The sequence below is a fragment of the Sebastes fasciatus genome, chromosome 6 (assembly GCF_043250625.1).
Source record: "Sebastes fasciatus isolate fSebFas1 chromosome 6, fSebFas1.pri, whole genome shotgun sequence".
Classification (NCBI taxonomy): Eukaryota; Metazoa; Chordata; class Actinopteri; order Perciformes; family Sebastidae; genus Sebastes; species Sebastes fasciatus.
The window spans coordinates 29,626,192-29,650,759 of NC_133800.1; the positions used below are offsets into that span (position 1 = coordinate 29,626,192).

The window sequence follows — 24,568 nt, forward strand, 5'->3', positions numbered from 1 at the left end:
TGTTAGGTCAGTGGTAATGTGTCTGTTAGGTCAGTGGTAATGTGTCTGTTAGGTCAGTGGTAATGTGTCTGTTAGGTCAGTGGTAATGTGTCTGTTGGTCAGTGGTAATGTGTCTGTTGGTCAGTGGTAATGTGTCTGTTAGGTCAGTGGTAATGTGTCTGTTGGTCAGTGGTAATGTGTCTGTTAGGTCAGTGGTAATGTGTCTGTTGGTCAGTGGTAATGTGTCTGTTGGTCAGTGGTAATGTGTCTGTTGGTCAGTGGTAATGTGTCTGTTGGTCAGTGGTAATGTGTCTGTTAGGTCAGTGGTAATGTGTCTGTTAGGTCAGTGGTAATGTGTCTGTTGGTCAGTGGTAATGTGTCTGTTAGGTCAGTGGTAATGTGTCTGTTGGTCAGTGGTAATGTGTCTGTTGGTCAGTGGTAATGTGTCTGTTGGTCAGTGGTAATGTGTCTGTTAGGTCAGTGGTAATGTGTCTGTTGGTCAGTGGTAATGTGTCTGTTGGTCAGTGGTAATGTGTCTGTTGGTCAGTGGTAATGTGTCTGTTAGGTCAGTGGTAATGTGTCTGTTAGGTCAGTGGTAATGTGTCTGTTGGTCAGTGGTAATGTGTCTGTTAGGTCAGTGGTAATGTGTCTGTTGGTCAGTGGTAATGTGTCTGTTGGTCAGTGGTAATGTGTCTGTTAGGTCAGTGGTAATGTGTCTGTTGGTCAGTGGTAATGTGTCTGTTGGTCAGTGGTAATGTGTCTGTTAGGTCAGTGGTAATGTGTCTGTTGGTCAGTGGTAATGTGTCTGTTGGTCAGTGGTAATGTGTCTGTTGGTCAGTGGTAATGTGTCTGTTGGTCAGTGGTAATGTGTCTGTTGGTCAGTGGTAATGTGTCTGTTGGTCAGTGGTAATGTGTCTGTTAGGTCAGTGGTAATGTGTCTGTTGGTCAGTGGTAATGTGTCTGTTGGTCAGTGGTAATGTGTCTGTTGGTCAGTGGTAATGTGTCTGTTAGGTCAGTGGTAATGTGTCTGTTAGGTCAGTGGTAATGTGTCTGTTAGGTCAGTGACGTACTGTGTCATCAAGTAAAGCCAGTAGATAGCAGCACACACTGTAATAAATTGTACTTTGAACATGCTGTAGAGTAATATACAGCTCTGGAAAAAATTAAGAGACCACTTCAAAATGATCAGTTTCTCTGGTTTTACTATTTATTGGTATGTGTTTGAGTAAAATGCAATTTTTTGTTTTATTCTATAAACTACTGACAACATTTCTCCCAAATTTCAAATAAAAATATTGTCATTTAGAGCATTTATTTGCAGAAAATGACAACTGGTCAAAATAACAAAAAAGATGCAGTGTTTTCAGATCTGGAATAATGCAAATGTCAAAACATTGACAGTTCCAAAATAAATCAGTGACAGTCTCTCTGTAATAGAGGGATGAGACAGAGAGTAGACTACATCAAAGTACAAGTACATCAAGGTTGTATTTGAGTAAATGTACTTGGTTACTTTCCTTCACTGCAATTAAGTTTATTGAAAACCTTTTTGTTCAACCTTTAAGTAAGATAATAATTCATTTCCAGACACAGATGTCAACTTTTTTCTTTTTTAATAACAAGAAAATAGAATATCCCCATTTTTTTTTTAAAGTGAGCTAAAAAAAATGTAAAATATAAAATCTGAGTGCTTGATAAAATACTGCATTATAAAATCATATCTATCAGCATAAATGTTATTTGTGTAACCCACCCTAACCCATACAGTTCACAATATGCACGTCTACATGTGCACATACATTAAAAGGCATTATGTCCACTCATTTCATCATCATCATCATCATCATCATCATCGTCATTTGTACAACAACGTCCCTTCTCTTCTGGCATGTGCATCGTCTTCTTGCATTATTTAGTTTCATGTAATGATCCTTGGCGAACAGCACAGAAAACATACATCCCCTATTTGTGTTTGTGTCACAGTGAGACGTCAGTGCTTGTTTTCCCAGCACATGTAAACATCATAACATTCATTTAAAGTGTAAAATATCAGAGTCTCTGTCAAGACTTTGTGTCTCTCACTCATCCTTTAGCCTTCTGGCTGTTCTCAGTAGAGCCAGAGGAATAATGAAAGAGGCTGATGTGAGGAGAAAACAGATCTGAGCTCCAGCGATCCAGTAAACTGTGAAGAAAACAAATTAAAATGAGTGCACTGGAAAGAGCAAAGTTATTTATACACAGTTCATCAGTCTGTAAAATATGTCACCATGCCCAGTTTCCACGCTATTTCATGTTCAGAATATGGCACTCCAACAGCAAATAGTATTCTCTCAATAGTTAATTGTCAGCAGCGTTTGGAGCCATTACTGCCATCTGTCTTCTTACCGGAGGATGCCACAACTGGTCCCAGTGCTCTGGCCAGAGCGCCCAAACTACGCAGGATCCCCATCACTGTGCCCTTCTGACTGGCCGACCCTGGAGGAAAGTCCACAGTGTGCATATTATAGTACTGTCAGAGTGGTTTATGAGTTTCCGTAAATATGAATGAATAAAGACTAGGCTCACCGTGGTCAGAGACAAGCGTTGACAGGCATGGAACTACTACTGCAGCCGCTGTATCAAAAATAAATTACATAAAATAAAATGTAAAAACAGATTACATCGCATTTAACATAAATAAATACATTCTTTTGATTGAGATAATATTTCATGTTTTAGGTACATTTTCATACCATCAGTGGATATTATCCTGCTGCATACAAACTGTCATTCACATGTCACTGGTGATGTGTTGTTTTTATTTAACCTTTAACCAGAATCTCTTGAGATACATTATGGCTGTCTCAATGGCAGTAGTTAACACACAGTCACATAAAGTTTAAAATGTATTTATAACATTAACCTAAAGTATATATTCAGTCATATTTTTATATTTTTGTCTATTGCTATCTACACATTATAGAAGAGGGATCCCTCCTCTGTCGCTGTTCCAAAGATTTCTTCCATTTTTGTTCTGTTAAAGGTTTTTTGGGGGAGTTTTTCCTTACGCGAATCGAGTGTCTCTAAGATAATGTGGTATTCTTGTCTATTTAAACAGTTATATTGTCAGGCTATCTCCTATATGTGCTGATTTTATCTTGTTTGAATTTATTTACTCTTTAATGTTTTATTACTATTTTCCAGATTTTCTGCTCTAGTCACTCATTATTTTGATCAAATCACTTGTACAGGGCTCATTATTATTGGTCTTTATGTTTTAAAAAGTCATGAAATTGATCAGTATTTGGAATACAAAAAAAACCCAATGAAAATCTGATTACAAAAGTATAATTTGCAGCACAAGCACTATGTGGTTTAACCATTCATTGTTTTGTTTTACTCTAATGGACTCACATGCATCAGCTTTGGTGTTTATTAATCCCCTTGATTCTTAAAGGGGGTATTTTGTAAAAAAATTGTAGTACTCAGGACACTATTTCCACTGTTGATACTAAATATACAAATCACATGTTGCACTTGAAATCTTCAAAATTTGCTATGTGGTTTGGTAGTATAATTTTTACTGGCGTCATTTCCTGTTGTGACTCTACTCATATGCATTAAACCATTGTTCATCAGTTATATTTCTTTAATTTTGCACATTCCTGGGTACGATAAAGGGTTTAACTTATCTTAACACGACATACAATATAAAATGAGCTCACCAAATGAGTATAACGCCAAGCCGACGTAAAGCATCGTTACATTCCAGCAGAGCCCGATGAGAATAAACGCTGGGATTAATGTTATGATTGCCTAAAAAAAAAAGAAGACAAGTGTGAAGTGGTGCATCATGTCTTTTCACTGTACAGCTATCTGTCATGTAAACAGAAGGTGCTCCTACCACTTGAACGGCCATGATGTGCTGCCCAGGTTTGATTCTGCGAGCGTACCCTCCCTGGATCGAAGCCATGATGACACCGATGAAGAAGAACATCTTTCCCTGGTCCATACTAGTTAGAGAAAAAAATGCTTGTAAAAATCCCAGGGGTTCTAACCGTAACTGATGGAGTACACAGCTTTATCTTATCATACCTTGTGAAGTGGAAGCGTTGGTGAGTCAGAAAACTCAGCGTGAACTCCAGACCGGAGAACAGGAAGAGGTAGCAGAAATATACCAGGCCCAGCGCTTGAAGCTTCGGCATTCCTGTAAAGACATTTCCACCTTCTATCTATCAGGGGGCCAAAGGTCATTCATGCTTTATGAATGGGTCAAATGGGTGTAAGCCTCTTCCCTTACAGAGGAATCCAGTGTGTGCAGCACTCACTTTCTTTTTGACGTGGATCTTTTGTCCTGGTAACAGCTGAAAAATGGAACAAAGATAATGGGTTCAGAAGGTCCCTGGAGTTCCCGAACCCCGAAGATGAAGCCTAGGATGAAACAAGAGCAATTATCTGCATCTGTCAAAGAGAATAATGTCGCTGTGAGAAAAAAACTTTTTCAGCCACTTAGGAAATTTTTTTTGAAAAAAATGTACCAGACTGTTCAAGCTGTTCTATTATTTGCCTTTACCCACTTAGTCATTATATCCACATTACTCATGATTATTTATATAAAATCTCATCGTGTGAATATTTTGTGAAAGCACCAACGGTCAATCCTGCAATATCATCTTATTATCTATATCAAGATATCTGGTCAAAAATATTGTGATATTTGATTTTCCCCATATCGCCCAACCCTAACCACGATGAATCTTACATATATCTATGAGTGGGTGGTGGTGATGATGTTTTAACCATTAATTATTGTGTTGAATGGATGTTTTACTGTCATTTTAGTTTTATGTGAGTTTGCATGTTGCAAGGTTGCAAGGTTCATTTATTTGTCATATTACAACACACGGTTGCACAATGAAATGGAAGTTGCAGCTCCTTCATGCTACACACACATAGATCATATACGTATACACATATTTAAATTAGAATAAAATACTTATACTACTTAGTTATTTATATACAAATCCATATACACATACTGTTTACCTAGAGAGACTTAAAAAAAAAAAAACTGTATCAGGGCTGGGCAATAGAGCCAAAATCTTCTATCACGATAGTTCATTTCATATCTCGATAACGATATATATCACGATATTGCATGTTTTCTGGTAATACCATAAATAAATAAATAGTCTATATGAAATAACCACATGATGAAGCCTATTTTTGTATATACTGCTGTGTGAATTAAATACAATTGAAAAGTACGGAGTATTTTCTCATTTTAAGAACTTGAGTGCAAAATGAACATAACCGTTTTAAGTGAAATTATAGAGAAAAAATAAATAAATATAGCCTTAACCTCTATCGCGATAAAAACAATATAGAAAAATATATACAATAGACATTTTTATATCGTTTTGACAGTACATATCGTCATCTTGCCCAGCTGTAATTTGTATTGTATATGTTTTATAGCCCTTACACGCCCATATTCCACCCACACAGGTATGTTACCTGATAATACCTCTTTTGTGTGGGCGTGTACAGACTGTACTTGATTGACAGCACTTGTTATGACAGGACAATGTACACTGTTCTTAGCTCATAATAGAGTTTCAGGAAAAAGTAGCAATCAAGTTCAGGTAATTCCCAGCATAGCTCCACCCAGCTTCAGCGTGCCAAAGGGCCTAATTCCTAATTACTTCCTTACTGCTCCTGGCCAAAAAGTAGTGTAGCTTTGCATTTACCAACTGTGGTATGAAAAACTTTTCATCTAACTCTTGCTCAACATGCTGCAAAAAATACATCTGCCCCTTGAGTAAAACTGTTCGTGATTCAGTTTGTCAGTTGGGCGTGTGAATGTTTCCATAGCCAACCTTGACATCATTCGTGAGCGTCTCTGGCAGCATGAGCCAAATAAAGAGCAGATCAGCAGCACTGAAGGCCAAGGCGAGCAGAGCTGGAGTCTGGAAGAAGACATTTCCTGTTTCTTTGGAGCTGAGGGCAAAGTAAGCGCCCATCAGAGGCCCCACAGTGAAGCCCAGGGAGAAGGCGATGCCGATCATAGCCTGGCGGGGATCAAATTAAAGTTAGATTTTTCTTACATTTAATACATTTGCCTGAAGGTCTTACAAAAGGTATTAACTGGCTTTATGTACAACAGAGAAATGTAAGGGTCAGATGCATGCATCCAATCACATTATGGTGTTTTTAGATGTCATATTTTAACAATACATTTCCTGTTATGGCCAAAGAAAGTCCTGTGCCTACCATTCCTCGGTTCCGTGCTTTCGGGGAAGGCAAGTCGGCCACGATGGCGGTGCAGAGGCTGACGTTGCCCTTACAAATGCCCCCAATTACTCGAAACAAAAGGAACATGCTGAAGCTCCGGGAAACGGCCCAGACCGCATAGGAGGCCATCAGCCCTAACTGGAACACAAGGCACCCAATTAGACCAGAATGATTCAGGGCTGATGATGGTAAAAGCTGCACGGAGTGTGAACTGCAACTCTAGTGGCTTCCAGTGTGAAAGGATACTGAGGTTTATGTTTGAAAGTGGGGTATTATGGCATTTTACTCACTGTAGTGAGCATCATCAAGGGTCGCCTGCCATAGCGGTCTGACAGAGCCCCGGTTACAGGCGACGCCAGGAACTGCAGCAGAGAAAACAGCGACCCGATCAGACCTGAAAGGCAAATTGAGGAGCACACAAATGCATGCAGTTTATTTGCATTATTAAAAATGTAACTGGTCATAGTGTCACAAAAAGGGAAACGTAGAGCTCCATATAAGCTACATTGAAGGTGAAATAAATCCAGTATACCTCCAAACAGCACACTGTTGTATTTCTTTTCCATAGGAATCCCGACGACCTCCCTGAACCAGTCCACAACACCCTGCAGAGACTGATACACGCCGTCCTGTCCAACAAGACAGAACACAGACAATACAACATCACACAGGGACAACGCTAGTAAAGATTCAGCATGAGTCAGCATGCAGACTCACACATGACTGCTAATCTAATCACTCATGAGTTGGTTATGGTTTTTATGGAACAGATTCTTCATACAAAGCTTCATTTTTTCATTCAAAGCATCAAATTCTGCACATTATCTGTCCATAATACACCATTCAAAATCTGTTTTTACCACAGTGGAATCAGTTTGTACTGTTGGAAACAGTAAATACTGGTTCCACCGGTGAAACTGATGCACAACTGTATTGTCAAGGGAACAAAGCTTACTGTCTGGCACCAATATGCTCCAAACCAGTCTGGTGATTGAAACCGGTGACAATATTGTGACAAGTGATAATTAGTTCTCTAATTTACATGCAATCAAATGGAATTCAAATGAGGAAGTAAGGCTGGTTGAATCATCTTTAAATGCTTTTAAATGAACAAAACAAAACTAACCCCAGTTTGTGCATAATGGTCCAAAATGGAAGGCAGTAGAGGAAGAATTAGTGTAAATCCCAGCAGGTCCAACAGCAGGGTGATAAACACAATGTTGATGACCTTCGATGAGAAGGAGCCGCCATCCTCTGCAGATTTGTTTACGTCTGACATTCCTCAGACTGAATACGGTGTCTCTTCCGTTCCTGTTTGCAAGTAAAACACATACCAGTGTATGTTAGAAGAAGATGGGAACAAGTAAACCCCTTGGGGAAGTGTCGCAATTATTACAAACAGCTTCATTTTACAGGTCTGTAATTTCCTAATAAGAGAGCTTCCTGGAAAGAAATATGTTATCTTGACAGAATTCAGACAGACATTAGGTATATTTCCTTGAAATACCTACTCCGTTTAAAACCCAGTAAATATTCCACTCATTATTAATTTATTATTTGAAACTTTATTCTCCATATATGTTGAATTGTATGCTGGATTGTAGACACATTTTTACATTTGTGCATGTTCACTAGGGCTGTGTATTGGCAAAAATCTGGCGATACGATACATATCATGATACAGGGGTTACGATTCAATATATTGCGATACTGTAAGCAAGGCGTTATATTGTGATTTTTTAAAACTTAATTTTAGGAAAACTATATTATGACGAATAGGCCACCATATGCATAAAATTTGAGTGAAAAAAAAGGTTTTTATGCAATCAGAAGCGTGGGTGCAATCTGAGCCACTGTCTGCCACAAATCTTTGCCAAAAAATTATTGATTAAAAATGATAGTGTTTTTATTTTTAATTTTTTTTGTATACTTTATTTTTTACCTTTTTTTCGTGGTTGTTTTCATATATGGAATTTACAGTTCGGAATTACAATATTTTAAGTAGTTTAGCTTAGAGACGAAATCATTAAGTACACTAGAGAAAACAACTTCAACATTCAAAATTGAAATAAATTTAAGAAAATAAATAATAATAATAATAATAATAATAATAATAATAATAATAATAATAATAAAAAGAAAGAATAGAATAAAAAAAAGAAACAATAATAATACAAAAATAAGAAAGTAATAATAATAAATTAAATAAACAAATAGTTAATAGAAAATAAAGGGGGGGAGCGCAGATATATAGTAATATCATTTACATGGGCACACACATTCATCCTCCTTCACATGTCAGGTCACCTTCAAGCATATGTATATGTGCATGCTTGTTAACCCATGTAGCTATATTTTTCCTTTTGTTAGACTCCATCTCTTCTTAAAAACATCCTCCATATTCCTTATTCCCTTTTCCATAACTTTTACTTCTTGAATTAAACTTTTCCATTTTAAAAAATGATAGTGTTTTTAAGTGTATAGATGTTTTCTTACACCCCTATTGTTCAACTGGCCTGCTGTGCACTGTTGGTTATACTTCTAATGAATTGGAATTAACTGAAAGTGTATCAACTGAACAGTGTCTCAATTTTCTTTATAATTAGCACCACATTATAAAGGTTATTTCCAGGAAAATTGCTATAATTTGCAATATTAGATAATTAGCCTATAGGAAGCCCTGGGACCTGTAAAATAAAGCATTAATACAGACAGTGAGTTAGTAATCTGCAGATTCATGAGTAGCATAAATATTTAGACTGAGTAGTTTAAGCCCATGTGTGGCTCAGTTAATCCCTGTGTAAACATGTGGAAGTTATATAGGCAAAGTGACTCTCATAAACTACATGTAAACAAATAGATGTTTACAAAAGTAGATCAACTAAACAATCAAGCTTTATTTATATAGGCCCTTTCAAACAAGTCAAATGCAATTCAAAGTGCTGTACAGACGATGACAAAAATGTAAAATATTAAAAATGGATTTGGAGACTAATGCACACAAAAACAACCAATATAAAAGTTAATTGAATAAGAAAAAAATAAAAGATGGGTATTTAAGATAATAAAAGGTAAATAAAATACAAGGAAATAAAAATAACAATAAAAATAAATTCATGAAATAAAATTATGAAACTACATAAAATAAGCAGATTGTATTAAAATAATGAAATTTAATAAAATAGAATAAAAGAGATAATGATCAACAATAAAATGTTGATTAAACAAAATATAGTAAAATAAACCTTATAATGATGATGATAAATAAAATAAGTATAAACAATAAAACCATAAAATGATGAAACTACACAGATGTATGACAGTAAAGTTGCAATCAACTAGTCTCTATTTACTACTTCTTATAGTAAGTCAAGACAGAGAAAAGGTGCAGCTCAAGGAGGAAGGAGGAAATGTGTTAATGCTCAGATTTAAAGTTGATCCCAGTCTGTATTACCCTTTCAGTAAAGCCCACCAACATGCAAACACATTTTAACTAGAATAAAACTGTTGCTCTGATAAATAAAAACACATTTACTGCATGTAGTTGCCTCCACAGAGTGTCATATGGTATCGATCCAGTGAGACTGATCAGCATCACCTCTTCTTAGACACTGTATTTAGCCAACAAACATATTTGAGCAGCTTCCATATTTAATAATAGATATTTCAAGCTTTATTTATATAGCACCATTCAAACAAGTCAAATGCAATTCAAAGTGCTGTACAGACGATTGACAAAAATGTAGCATGTTAAAAAATGGATTTAGAGACTAATGCAAACCAAAACAACCAATATAAAAGTTCATTGAATAAGAAAGCAATAAAAGTATATTATATTATTATTATTATTTAAGATAATAAAAGATAAATAAAATACAAGGAAATAAAAATAACAATAAAATAAATAAATAAAACATTATGAAACTACACAGATGTATGACAGTAAAGTTGCAATCAACTAGTCTCTATTTACTACTTCTTATAGTAAGTCAAGACAGAGAAAAGGTGCAGCTCAAGGAGGAAGGAGGAAATGTGTTAATGCTAAGATTTAAAGTTGATCCCAGTCTGTATTAACTCCTCAGTAAAATACACATGCAAACACATTTTAACTAGAATAAAACTTGCTCTGATACATAAAAACACATTTCCTACATGCAGATGCCTCCACAGAGTGTCATATGGTATCAATCCAGTGAGACTGATCAGCATCACCTCTTGTATTTAGCCAATACAACATATTTTAACAGCTTCCATACTTACACTGTATCTGCAGACTTGTGATCTAAATCCGAACAGCTCACACCGAGAACTTGCACAGGTCTACTTCAGCCCATTATTATGAGTCCACCCCAGGAAGCGGTGTCCTCTTACATGTGGATGACAGGAATGTGTCGTAATCCAACGTACACAGAGCAGACGAGAATGCTGCCTTCAGGTCATCCTCGTAAAGCTCGGATTTCCGCGTTCCCCACACTCGTTCATGCAAGTGATGGGAATTCCGGCTCTGTTTAGTGAGCTAGATCATTTGGCTCAGCTCACCAAGAAGAAGAGCCGGATCTTTCGGCTCCCAAACGGCTCTTTGTTTTACCACTTCTGCCTTTTATATAACTCAGCCAAATTTAGCTTTAGCTGTTTTGACCTATGATTAGTATGTGTGCACATTTATCACTTAAATGGACTGTTTGTAAGAATCAGAATTGCTTGTTAACAGCGACACCTGTGGCCGTTAAGTTAACGAAAGTCAGCGTCGGGTTCGCGCTTGCTCGCTCTACATAGACATGAACGAGCATCGCTCAAAACAGTGAGACAACACACGTCAGCTAAAACCACAATATCACTCTATATTTCACCTGCTTGGCAGTAATGTTAGCTGACCAGACGAAGGTCTCGCCATGAATCAATGCTGATCCTAGTGTTGGCTTTTCCTGCCTCAGCCTCCCGACCGCGGCCGGAGGGAACAGGGAAAACACCGGCACCTGGTCAGAGACGATAACGTTTCTCGCTACGGAGCCCCGTCACTTCACAAGACACGGGAAACCTCTGTTGGTCTGGAGGAGCTGCAGCAGTTATTTCTGCACAAACGTCCACTGTACATTCACTAGATATTCTCAGAGCTAAACTAACCCTTCAGTAGTGTGCGCGCATGCATGTGAGGTGGAGCGAGCTGAGTGAAGGCAGGCAGGCAGAGGAGCAGCGGAGCAGACTCCGGCCACACGCCCGGGTGATTTATACCCGGGTGATTTATACGTGCAAGAAGTTACAAATAGTCCCTTTAAATTATTCAATATAATTATACTAAACCTTATAATTTAACCAGCTGCAACATTAAAGTGATGAACACATTAATGCATCAATAAGTATAATCCAATAATATACATTATTCTGCATAATGTGTACTTTTATGTTTGGTACTTTTTGTATATTCATATGCTAATATTTTTGCACTTTTACTTGAGAAGGATTTTGAATGCAGGACCCTTACTTGTAACAGAGTATTTCTACACGGTAGTATTGCTACTTTTACTGAAGTACAATATCTGAGTACTTCCACCACTGCATGTACTATAATACAATAATAAACATGTAATACAATACTAATGTAATATAACAATATAATATGTAATAGAAATGTTTACTTAATGTGATGCCCCTGTTGACCTTGCTTTGTTTGATAAACCAATAGTGAGGTCAACATGTGTGTAATTAGGAAAACTGCTGTTAAGTCCTGAAGCTATCCAGACACCTGAATATACATAAGCATGGGACTCAAGTGCTCTGAGGTGTAGACATAGTAATACTGGTGTTAAGTCCTGAAGCTATTCACCTTAATGTACATAAACATGGACTCTAGTGCTCTGAGGGGTAGAGATAGTAATACTAGTGTTATACTGCTGTTAAGTCCTGAAGCTATTCAGACACCAAGTAGTAATAATAGTACATTAAAAATATTAGTTATACTAATACAATAATAGCAGTGATAACGTCCTTAACATTGTGATAAAATAAGTTGTATTCTTTGCAGCTGCTCACTGTTTGTCATACAGTGGACTACATCACCAGCAGAGAGACGACAGGTAGAAAGATACACCAGTTTCAGGTTTATTTACAACAAAAGTAAATGATATCCTACGACACAAGGGGTTAAAAAGACAGAGGTTTATTAATTACATGGAATTTTTCAAACATAATACTGTTATTTTTGTACGTTTGAAACGGTTTACTTGCTCACTGCCAGGGGTACAAAACAACTTTTAATCAAAATACCCAACAGCACCTGAAGGCAGCACAAGCATTTTCACACTCAGTGGTTTGGAGGTTGGTCTAGTTCTTGGTACTGAACATGGATGCGCCGATGTACCAGTTTATATGTAACAATAGTTTACAGTGTAAAGATGTTTGCATGTTTTACAGTATCAATGATTAATATCTCTCTTCACATAAACGACAGGAATAAAAAAAAAAAAAGCATCTTTGCAGTAGTTTGATGGTTATTCAGGGATATCCATTATTGTCTTTAAGGAAAACTTAAGATATTAATGACAACGAGTCACACTTAATACAATCATCTTGGTTCTGACATTTATTAACTGAAATGAAATCCTACACATAACAACTGTACCATAAAAAACATCTCGTTAGAAAAAGGTTTAAAAGCTACAAAACATGAAAAATGTATTCGTAACCAGGTTTTACAGATTTACACAGAACGTAGTAGTAGTAGTAAGACAGTAGAGGACGGTTCAAGAAAACAAAATCTGGCTTGCCACAAAACAAATCAACAGTGGAAGCCCTCTCTACCATCCCAAACATAAAGAAAAGCGTTAGATTCTATGTCGCATGATGTGACGCTCCAGTTCAGAGCTGTTCATGAGGTTTCGTCCACATAACTCACAGGTAAACGGTTTGTCTTGTGTAGCTGCTGGCTGTGGGACTTCAGCTGCTCCATCCGTGACTGAGAGTGCACCTGAAGAACAAGAGAAATGAACTTAGGCTGGTGTCACATGACATTTCCCAAATCATTGAGTCTATAAAATGTCAGAAAATTGTGAAAAATGCCAAGATGACATCCTCAAACTGCTTGTTTTGGTCGTTTAACTGTAAAAAGATATTCAGTTTACCACAAAATCAATCAGAGAAAAGCAGAAAATCTTCACATTTGAAACACTGAAACCTGCAAATGTTTAACATTTTTGCATGAGAGCTTAAATGAATGATTATCAAAATTATCAAAAGGGGGATTTCTAGATTTAGTTTTTTAACCATGTTCACCCGCATGCTGTCCTGGTTTTGTCAAACAGTCGTTATACTTTCGACACGGAGACACCATTGAGATTTTTCTTGAATCTAAGCAAAAACTATTAATGAAATCTGTGATTAAATGTGTGACGTTATAAGACTTGATGCATTTTCCCCGGCCACTGCCAGATCTATTTGATGAAACGAATGGCACGGCTTGTAAAGATGGTTGGTATGTTCTGTATCTAGGATGCTGTTTGTTGTTTTGTATGTCTAGGCATGATATAAAAAGGACAAAACCAACACAGTAAAGAAAAACACACATCAGCAGAGTCTCATCATTTGACTCTTGTACCATATGCAGTATTAAACGTATCATACAGACATAAGAAGTAGTCGCGGTATGGTAGCGAATGTCGTGAAATTGCTGCTTTTCCTGACAGTTGATGCTTGTTGGCTTAAGCTAATTGAACGACAGAAAATTTATCTGCAACTATTTTTTCCCCCATAAATTATTATTTTCAGTCATTTTCCAAGCAAAAATGCCAAATGACTCACAAGTTCCTGCTCTTCCACTGTGATCATTTGATGCTTTTCTCTGTTTTACATCATTGTAAACGGAATATCTATTTATGGACTGTTGGTCAGACAAAACAAGTCATTTGTACTTGAAATTAATGTGGACTTGAAGAACATTATTTTCAAAAAGCAAATGTGGAGGTGGAGGAGTTTAAATACCAAGTCTGGTCTAAATACATACAATCATGGAAAGAAGAACTGTCAAAAGCCAGAATTGAGAACTTACTGTTTATATAAGAAATATTACAAATGTGAAAAATGCGTTAAATATAATCTGCCTTAAAGTCATTTCTAGATGAAAGACTGTGTCAATATTGTGAACTAAATGAGGTTGAAAACAAAATTAATTTTATTTTATTATTTCGTTTTTATATCATGATTTACGACAAATATTATTTAAAAAAGTTCATGTTTCTGGTTTAGATAGGTATGGAGACTGGAGCGTTAACTGAATATCTTTTTAATAATGTTTTTGTATTTTCTGAATATCTTTCTTAAACATGGGATAGGAGGAGTAAAGTAACATACAATAGATAAATTCCTTAGACTTCCTTTGTCATGATTGGATTTGTGTGTGTGTCTTGTGCTTAGGGGGCTGTGTTTGTATATTTATGATTGTATATTTGTTGTATTTCCATTATGGAATATATCCTGTTCATGTTTACGATTATGTGTGGATGATGCTGGTGTATTGTGCGGTTAGATGATGGTGGGCTGACATGCCGGAAGGTTTGATTTGTTGTTATTAATGTGTTTATTTAATGTGCGATCAATTCAGTATCTTACCTTTGGTCACACGCGGATCGCCAGCTTCCTTTATCCCGTCACCTTCCTCGTGTTTCTGATTTGTTCTGTTCTCCTCGTCTTCGGTGATCGTCTCATCTTCTTTGTCCTGATCACTCTGATCTTCCTCCTTGCAACAACCAAGAGGCTGCATTTCTTCTTTGAGATATTCATTCTCAAGTACTGGCATTTCTCCGTAAGGCTCCCTTACCTCCTCACTGCTTTTCAGACTGGGCTCTTTTTCCTGTTTGCAGTTTGTAATTGAGACACCTAAGCTCTCATTATGGCTCATCCTAAGTGGTGCACACTTGGGCGAAAGGGTTAGTAAATGCCTTTCAACTGTAAAACTCTCTGGAGCCCTGCTGTTATTTGCCTCCGTATTAACTTGACTGTTTGAGTTGTGGGCCAGAGGGATGCTGCCCTTTATATCCAGCAATGTCGTCTCACTTTGAACATTATCTACAATCTCTGTCTTAACCGTTCTGTCCTGATCTGCCTTCTCCTCTGTCTTGCGGATGCTGCCATCCTCATCCGGCAGTAGGCTGTGACGTAGTGCTGCCTCCTCTTTATGTTGTGTGAACACTATGCTGCTGTCCTCACCGTCTCTGAGTTTGAGTTGGGCTGGCAACAACACAACTGCTTGTTCTTGAGAGCTCTCAGCAGGGCCTTCTTCATTCTTGCCATCCAGCCCTTGCTTCTGATACGCTTCCTTGGTCTGTAGTGTAATTTCCTCCCTTGTGCTATTTTCTTCCTGGTCCTTAGCTTGTGTCTCATGTGGAATGTCATCACAGTCCGTAACAAACTCCTCCGTTTCTACATCCTCGCTGTCATCGTTGTGGTGCTCCAAGTTAGACGAAGGTTCCTCCTCTTCCTCTTCTGGTATCCCATCAACTCTGGCCTGTAGCTCATCAAGGCTGATCTGACCCACAAGCTCATGATTCCTCACAACCTGCACAAAAGAAAAACAAAAAATAATAATAAAACATATTATTAAAACTTATTACTTCTTTAGTAATGTACTCAGACAGTTTAATCGATTATCAAAATAGGGGCAGATTCATTTAATAGTTGACAACTTATCGATTCATTGTTGCAGCTCTATACAGATTGTAAAGGGCCTCGCGGTAAATTTGTGATTTTTGATATTGGTATATACTTGCGGCTGCAACAACTTGTGTTTGGTCGAATAGGGGCTCCACTGTCACACCTACAATACTCTTTGAACCCTCTAAGGGTTCATTGAATAACTTTTATTTTCTATAATGCATTTATACAACGGCTACTGAAAATGTGAAACAAAGAAGGTGTCTGTGACTCCCTTTACGTTTTTCCAAATTCCAGTACATTGAAGGTGGATAATTTATCATTCCTTCAGACACAGAGGAATTCCAGTGATGCATAGAGGGGCTTAGTAACAAATCCTCACCTGATGCTTATCACTCAGGTGTGCCTCCAAGTCGCTCAGCCGAGTGCAGTCGAAGTAGCACAGTCGGCACTTGTAGGGTTTGACGTCGTCGTGCCTCTTCATGTGCAAACGCAGGTTGTCGGCACTTCCGCTCGTGAAAGTGCACTTGTGACAGCGGAAGACGACGCCTTGAAGGTAACGCGACAGCTTCGAGCGACGCACCTCTATTGGCACAACACGCTCCTCTGAAAACAAAAGAAACAAGAAAGACTGAACATAATGTGACTGATGAGGATGTGAGTGGGTGGGAACACCGGATCCTGTTGAGCATCTAACCTACCACGATGCAAGACGATGTGATCGATCATGTTGTTCTTGTTCTTGGTCTGGTAGAGGCAGAAAGGGCAGCGGAGGTCTTTCTGATGAGTAGGTTCTGACTGGCAGGTAGAGTGACACGTCTCCATGTGCATCTCCAGGGTTTTCCTAATAAAACGAAGGAGAAACAAGTGTTTGGAGACAACTTTTGCGGTCATATATATACAGAATGAAAGGTTGATAAGTAGGAAAAAATAATTACTGTAGTTTTCACATTCCATAAACATTCCCCTTTTTACATAAAGAAAAATTCTCATGGTGGTTTTAACTTACCTTAAACCAGTGACAAAGTCGCACACCTTACACCTGAGGATCTTCTTTCCATGGCGGTTTAGGTAGTGCCGTCGCATACTAGACAGGTGTCCAGTGTTGAAGTTGCAGAAGTCACAGTGAAGCAGATTACTCTCAGGTAACTGGGTTTCTTGCACGTTTGTTTTAGACGGAGCATCCGCCTGCGCCCTCAAGCTGTAGTGGTTCAACTGCCGCTGCACATCTGGAGGCTCCAGGTACGATTCTGCTAAATACAATAAATCACAGTCTCTGTATAGCCACGAATGCAAAAAGGGTGTTTTTGATTGACATTATGATATTTAAAACATAACAGGGATGACTTGCTTTCACTAATTTCAGGGTCTTCATCGAGTTCAGGCCAATAGTTCAATTCCTCCGATAAGTTAAAGGGCTCCCCGTCGGCCCTCTGATCGCTCTCTTCGTCTTGGTCGTCAGTCTCAGCAGGATCCACAATGACATCTGAGCATCCAGCAGCAGAACGAACATGGAATGAAAGACAGAAAAAACATACAATATGTAATACGGGCAGTAAAGTTGATTATTAGCATACGGGCCACACTATCTGTTAAATTCTTAAATTTTGGTGCAACATTTATAGTATAGTGCACAACCTCTCCTTCTTTCTCTTGTATGCTGACAATTTTACAACTAGTTAACGACAGAGGTGGCTTTTAAAAAAAGCGACAGCCAATACAGGCAAAATGTGTGTAAAAATGCCATTTTAAATGAAATATTGTGGTGCTGTAGAGATGTCCCGGCCTACACATCATATTCGACTTAAGAAAACATCTTTATTCGATACAGATCCCTGAAAGAAATCCCAATCATTGTATCATTGTATTGTATCAGTGTATTGAATGCTGGGTAAGGGTGCGTTATATACAAGTTACTCACCTTGATGTGTTTTCATAAAATGACTCCTCCAGAGGCCCATGACGGTCGTCCGATAGGAACAGATGCTACACAGGAAAGGCCTGAGAGTCCCAGGTTTGAACACAACGTATTTGTTGATGCTGTCGAGATTTTAAAAAAACAACAAAAAAAAACAGTCACACATTATCAGCTCATCAACAATGACTAAAAACACGTTGGGGGGTTCTGGACATAAAGCACATCAAATCACCAAAGTCTCTTCTTACTTGTGTTTTAACACTGAGGTAGGCAGATTGATCATCTTCTTGAGGGCCGCTGTGGCTGCATGGCTGCGCTCATGCGAACGCAAACCTTTCAGCGACATGAACGTCCTCCGACACTGTTTGCAAGTGTTTTTGTCTTCTCCTGATTCCAGCTGCGGTTGCTCCACGTCAGCGGGTTTCGACGGTGACGACAGAGGACTTGGTGGGAAAGTGAAGGTCTCCGCTGGCGTCACGTTCCACTGGGCCAGGTCCTCCACGGTGTCTAACGTGAGAAGTTCATCTTGCCTACAGAACTGGAAAATAAACACATTAACAGTCAAGAAAGTGTAGCTGAAGCATGTAGGGAAATGATCAAGAGTGTAAATGTCAACTTACTTGGATGGATTTGGCCACTGGTGATGCCGTCATCTCCGTAGCCACTGCTCTCTTTCTCGCACTCTCTCTGTGGCAATCCAGGTGATACCACAGCTTTCTAACCCCATTCATTTGTTTGAGGCAGTGGATGCACCTGTAAAGGCCTGTACTCCCCTTCCTTATTCCTTGTGATATCACAGTGAAGTCCAATATGCCATCTGAGCTATGAAAAGTACTGTAGTGGGCAACAAGCAGCTCAGGTGAGTCGAACATCTCCTCCGGACACTTCTTACATTTCATGGGGGCACTCTCCTCAGATTCAGCTTCAGGCAGTGTGATGTCCCTTTTGCGTTTGTTGTACTGCAGTAGCAGCTTGTTTGTGGTCAGTGGATCCAATTTGTGAGTGTTTTTGTAGTGAACTTGCAAGTATCTTCGAAAGAATCCTGTATAGGTACAAATGTGGCACTTGTACAGCCTTTCCTCGTTCTGTGCTGACAGTGAGTTTGATTGACACGTCTCAGGAGCGACCGACTGGTGATGGAAGCTGGTTTCTGTGGCGCTCGCTGCTGATGCTTTGCTTTTTAAAGCCTTCAATGCTGAGGCCAGAGAGTCGTGATCGGGTTGTTTTTTAGGTTCAGCTGCCTGTTCAGTTGGTCCAGCCGGACCGTGCACCCTCTCACAGTGGATTCTCAGTTTCTTCAATGACGCAAAAATCAGTGGACATATTTTACACATGTACCCTCTTTCATTAGAAGCTTTTCCAAACGAACACCCGACCATGTTGTTTCCAAATATTTCCTCTGTTTGAAGTTCATCCGCCCTGGCTACGATGTCCGGATGCTTCATTTGGCAGTGAGTGAGAGTGCCATGGTAGCTTGCATTCACATAGGGACAAGTTGGACACCTGTAGATTAATACTGTTTGGTATTCCTCTGTCGCCGTCGTGCCAGATGTACAGGCTTCACGAGTGTTTTCTGGTTGTGGAGTTAAAGGGCGGTCTGGAGATGTTGGCGTTGGCTTCTCGGGGGCCTGCTTGTATACTGGTGCATAGTATTTTATGAAGCTGTCCCTTCCGTGTTTCTTAACATAATGGCTTCCGAGACGTCTCTTCGTGGAATAGGATTTGGAACACAGGACGCAATGGTATTCACAATCCTGAACCTTTGAAACGGGGTCCTTCTTGTGGTGGACAAGCACGTGTCTGCTGAGCGCAATTTTTGTGCTACAACTATAAGCGCAGTATTGGCACTTCACCACTGCATACACTTTCTTACTTAAAAAGGAAGCATGTGATGATGTTCCCCGATTGCTTAGAGTCTTAAATTGATTGACTTTACTCACAACAGATGGTTTAGGCACTGGTTTAGGTGCCGGTTTAGGCGCTGTGTTCACCACCGTCTCAGTATGGTCCTTCTTGCAGTGCCTGTTCAGTTTCTTCAGCGTTGCACATACTTTTGGGCAGGTTTCACACATGTAGCCACTAAGTTTTAAATCGCCAGAATTACCGGGACCTTTTGTTCTCAAACAGTCGCCCCAGTAGGGCAAATGGGCTTCATCCACGTGAAGACTGTACGCCCTGGCTGAGTTGCGAGGGTGCTTGAACTGGCAGTGGGTGAGAACTCCTTGATAATTGGTATTCACGTAGGTACAATGTGGACACTTGAAGACATGCATGCGTTTTTGGGTTTGCTCTTGTTCCGGTTCATCTGAATTTTCACTTCCAGCTTTGTGGTGTTTCATCCCACAGTGAGTGTTGAGACCGTGCTGGGTGTGAAACGTCGCAGGGCAGTAAGGACACCTGAGTTCTGTGGAAGATTCAGTTTCTTCGGGCGACTTGTCAAATTCAAGGGGCACTTGGTAGGATTCGAATGACCCAGGCATGTCACTGTGGTCTTCCTGTACCTGCCTGTTTGCACTTGATCTCTTGCTGTTGACGACGCCCAGGACCGAGCCATCTTCTTTCACGGACCACGGGTGAACAGCGCGGTAGTGACGTGCGATGACTGACATTGAGCGACCTTTAAATGAACACGCTCTGCACGAATACGACTTGGTTTCATTTTGTCCTGATCTTTCAGATGGTAAGCTGTCATCCTCGCCATCACTAATACCATCGGTGTGCTTTTTTTGAGGTTTCTTCCTTTTAGCAGCACGTGTCTCGGGGCTGACAAACAACCGAGAAGTCACATACTCAAAGCTCGGTATATTTCCTGGGTGTTGTTCCTTGTAGTGTTCATAGACTGCTGCTGCTTCTTGGTGAGAGAAAACACACAAGTAACAGTGATGGCCTGTCTTTAAATCTCCTTGTTGGAAACACGTTCTTAAAACATCTGTGATGGAGCGATTTGTCCTGTGGATTTTCCACATATGCCTCCTCAGAACATTCAGATATTGAGTGCGGTATGGGCATCTATAGCACCGAAGGATCCTCTGAGTTTGAGAGGCTGTCATTGAGGGTGGTGCTGAAGCTGGGAGGGATTTGCCATGCTTCATTGTTTTTTTCTTTTTATTTCCTTTCTTCTCTAGGGATGCATGATCGACTTCTTGGTTTGCAGTTGTTTTTATGTGCGATTTCTTCGTCTTTTCACGAACCATAGAGGTATACAGACTGACTCGTTCGCCCTTATCGCCCGTAACCACAAATCCACGATGTTTTTTGATGTAATGTCGCACTACTTGGTCCCGAGTACTCTGCCTATAGTTGCAAAAGTGGCAGAAAAACATATCTTCATCGCCCTCATTCATAAGAGGAAGAGGTAGACGCGTAGAAAAGGAGAACTCCCTTGCTTGAGATTTTGATCTTTCAATTTCATCACGAATCAAAGCTGTATGGTCAATAATACGTTCCCTGCTGTAATGAAGGTGTTTGTGAATTCTGGTTTGATGGTTTGCTATTCCTTTTAAAGATGGATTCCCATAGTTGCACTTTTGGCAGAAAAACAAGTCTTCTGCATGCGCATATGGATTTGATTTTCTCACCAGAGATTCTGCTGCGTCATCCTCTCCCTGCTGAACTTCTTCACTTTGAAGTTTCTTTTGCTGCACCTCGGCACTATAACATAAGATATCATCGATACATGTTAGTGCATCCTCAGCATGTTTTGCGTTATGATGACCAACAACGCTTTTGATGTTGGTACTTGAATAACTGCAAAACTGGCAGTAAAACAATTTACTTGGTGAACTGCTGGATAAACTGTCCATTCCAGTGGACATTTCTTTATAGTGTTTGGTAGGCACCTTCTTGCGTTTACTTCTTTCTTCCACAGATTCTACTTTCTTAGTTTTGTGAGATTCTGAAGGAGCCTTTGAAGCTTCTGGTGCACGCTTACGCTTACGCTGCGACGGCTCAGCTTTTTCTTTTGTTTTCTTAGAAGAATCTGAGGTTTGATGTGCAGATTTTTCTATTACCGTCACAGAGTTTGGAGACTTAACTGGCGTCACGTGTGATGAATGTGACGTGGCACGAGCTGACTGTTTGATTTTGTCTATTGTGACTTCTTCCCCCGGGTGGCTTTTTTGGTAGTGGACATGCATAACAACAGCTGACTTGTGACTAAACTCGCAGTAGTTGCAACGATACAAGACCACGTCTGCTCCCGTGGAGGTGGGATGTTGGGGCGAGGGTGCATTTTTCACTTCCTTACACGGTGTACAGGCACGCTCAGGAGAAACCCCTCCTTGTCTTTCTGGACTTGGTGCTCTTTCACATGAATTCGACCGAGACGATCCCTCTTGGCGTCCATCCAAATATCTGCAGTACATCAAGGAATTATCCACTTCGTATGTTGCGTGATTGTCCTTGTAATGGTCTTTCAAAGCCTTCAATACGCCGGTGGTAAACCGACACGCGAAACATTTGAAAACCAAACTCAGTTCACGTGACTGCATCGTGAATACATTTGGGCCCTCTGGATGATTTTCAGTGTAGTGTCTCTTGAGGTAAGCTACACTTATAAACTCCACTGGACACTGCAGGCAACGAAAGGTAGCACTCTCATCACTTGGATCCTTAATGTAAGCAGCGTTATATCTTACGTAAGGGTGGTTGCTTTGATAATGGGTAGACACACAAGCGATGTCCACATCACTGTAGTCACAGTGCCTACAAAAATAAGCCTTTGAACTTTCTGCGTCTCCATTGACAAGATGAGGTTTCTTTTCTCCTTCGTCTTCACTAACGTCAAATGAAAACTCTGCGTCTCTTGATGTTGGTTGTTCAGTTGCGTTTGCTTCCTCTGGGAGCTTTGTCTCCTGTTTGTCTGGCTTTGCTTTTTTAGCAGGAGGACATTTTGAGCTCTCATTGTTGGTCCTCTTGCCAACGTTGTCAGGAACTGTTTCTCTGGATTTCTCCTTGGGCTTTGGTGGTCTCAGGTCAGTATTTAAAAGGTGGTCATTTAACAAATAACGGTGAGAAACACGAGAGATATCAATCCTGGACTTTGCAGTGACTTTAAACACACCACTACTGTTTGGGTTGGAGCACGAGGGAGATTCTTGCAAAATGATGGTTCGTTTGGTGTCGTCTAGAGGCTTTGGGCTATCAGCTAACTTCACTGGGGGTTTCCCGTTTGATCCAGATGATGCCTCAAAGTACTTGGTAATGGTTTGCAATGGCCTCTTGTATGTCTTCAGATCCTTTGATGAGTTCAGTGTGCATTTAGATTTTGAGGTAGACATAACTGAAAACACGGAGGGAATCTCTTCTGCTTCAGCAGCGTCACTGTGCTGGTTTGTTGAACCGACAGTTATTTTGGTCTCCGGGTTTTCAGAAATGATTAGATTTCCTATCATGTTCTGATCTCCTGTTTTTTCGTGACATTTGTTCCCATGTTCGTTTAAAAGGTCCCGACTACCAGCTTTAAAATCACAGTGCTGGCATTCAAAATCATCTCCTGGACTGTTGTTGTTGTCAGCGTTGGCTTTGTTAGTCCCGGAGCATTTTAAACCAGCCTCTCTGAGAGCAGCATCCACATCGAGGCCATGCACCTTGTTGAGGTGTTCAAAAAGGTAAACTTTGGACTTGAAGAAGAGCGTACAACGACTACACTGGAAAGACTTGTTTGGGGATTCTTGGGTGGCAACGTCATTGTGCGTCATGTGGCCAGAGGTGGAAAGATTTATTGAATCTGAGGGGGTAAATAAATAAAAGATAATGTTGAATACTTAAATTTCATGCACTACATTGAAACAACATAATCAGAAGATGACAATGTGAAAATACCTTCTTGCATCTTGTATCCCTCTCTAAACACATATGAGCTGTGACACACCTGGAGGATTGAAGGTATACATTAATGCATTGCTCAAACTATCAACATTATATTTATTACTACTTTATTACCACTGGTAAAGTTATAGGTGCACTACTGGTTTCTACAGGGATTAGAAAATGAAACACTGACAACCACATATATACTATTATTCTTGAGTAGTAAAGGAAAATCAATTGAACAGCAGCACAATGTAACAATGGCACTATACACAACTTAGGAGTCGGGTATGCTCAACAGGAAGGAAACGTAAAGCGAGTTCATTCTCCTTTTACAGACAAAAACTGGCACAAACTCTCTCAACAAAACAATCACAAGACAAAGTGGACAAACACAACTTACTAAGAGACTCAGTGCACATAAATAACGTACTCACGCGTGCAGATCAACATCGGATGAGGCTTAAAATGACATGTTTTGAATCGCCGATGCTGATAACATGAAGAGACCACAATTCTCCGCCATTTTTCCCGCGAGTACACTCTCGCTGGCTTCTGCCGCTTCCGGTGGAACCGAAAAAACATTAATGGATTTTTACTTCACTTCCGCCCGAAAGTTGCTTAGCCTTCAAAATAAAATAGATTCAAGATTCAAGCCCTTTATTATCATTGTTTAGTATAAACGAAATTAGATTGTGACAATCCCATAGTTGCTAATGAAAAGATAATACAATAAAAAAAAGAAAAAAGAGATCAAGGCATCAAGTGTTGACAATTTATTTCTCTTATGCTTTTCATTGTATGTAAATACTACTTGTTTCTGACTGTCCACTTATTGGTATGATCATTCTCTTTTTCTTTATTTTTTATTTTATTGTTTTTTGTATTTTACATGAAATGAAAAAAAATGAAATAAAAAGAAAAACCGAAATAATCTAAAAATAT

At 39.4% G+C, this 24,568-nt stretch overlaps 2 protein-coding genes across 3 annotated transcripts; both read right to left on the reverse strand.

Annotated features, from left to right (window-relative positions):
• Nucleotides 1-1,575: 1,575 nt before the first annotated feature.
• LOC141769738 (major facilitator superfamily domain-containing protein 10-like) lies at nucleotides 1,576-10,651 on the reverse strand. The gene is made up of 13 exons (XM_074639121.1): nucleotides 10,513-10,651; nucleotides 7,379-7,563; nucleotides 6,785-6,881; nucleotides 6,543-6,646; nucleotides 6,232-6,390; nucleotides 5,838-6,029; nucleotides 4,287-4,389; nucleotides 4,054-4,165; nucleotides 3,863-3,971; nucleotides 3,684-3,774; nucleotides 2,545-2,592; nucleotides 2,365-2,454; nucleotides 1,576-2,161 (listed from the first exon to the last, which is right to left on the reverse strand). The coding sequence occupies exons 2-13, from the start codon at nucleotides 7,529-7,531 to the stop codon at nucleotides 2,058-2,060; spliced, it is 1,362 nt and encodes a 453-aa protein (XP_074495222.1). The 5' UTR covers nucleotides 7,532-7,563; nucleotides 10,513-10,651; the 3' UTR covers nucleotides 1,576-2,057.
• A 1,742-nt stretch (nucleotides 10,652-12,393) lies between these two features.
• LOC141769739 (zinc finger protein 462-like) lies at nucleotides 12,394-24,190 on the reverse strand. 2 transcript variants are annotated; one of them, XM_074639123.1, is made up of 11 exons: nucleotides 24,061-24,190; nucleotides 23,636-23,684; nucleotides 18,433-23,540; nucleotides 18,061-18,350; nucleotides 17,816-17,934; nucleotides 17,246-17,380; nucleotides 16,904-17,144; nucleotides 16,596-16,738; nucleotides 16,277-16,500; nucleotides 14,854-15,799; nucleotides 12,394-13,216 (listed from the first exon to the last, which is right to left on the reverse strand). In XM_074639123.1, the coding sequence occupies exons 2-11, from the start codon at nucleotides 23,643-23,645 to the stop codon at nucleotides 13,074-13,076; spliced, it is 7,359 nt and encodes a 2,452-aa protein (XP_074495224.1). In that variant the 5' UTR covers nucleotides 23,646-23,684; nucleotides 24,061-24,190; the 3' UTR covers nucleotides 12,394-13,073. The 2 variants fall into 2 exon arrangements, with proteins under 2 accessions (XP_074495224.1, XP_074495223.1); XM_074639122.1 differs by having other exon boundaries at nucleotides 16,904-17,147.
• Nucleotides 24,191-24,568: the final 378 nt, after the last annotated feature.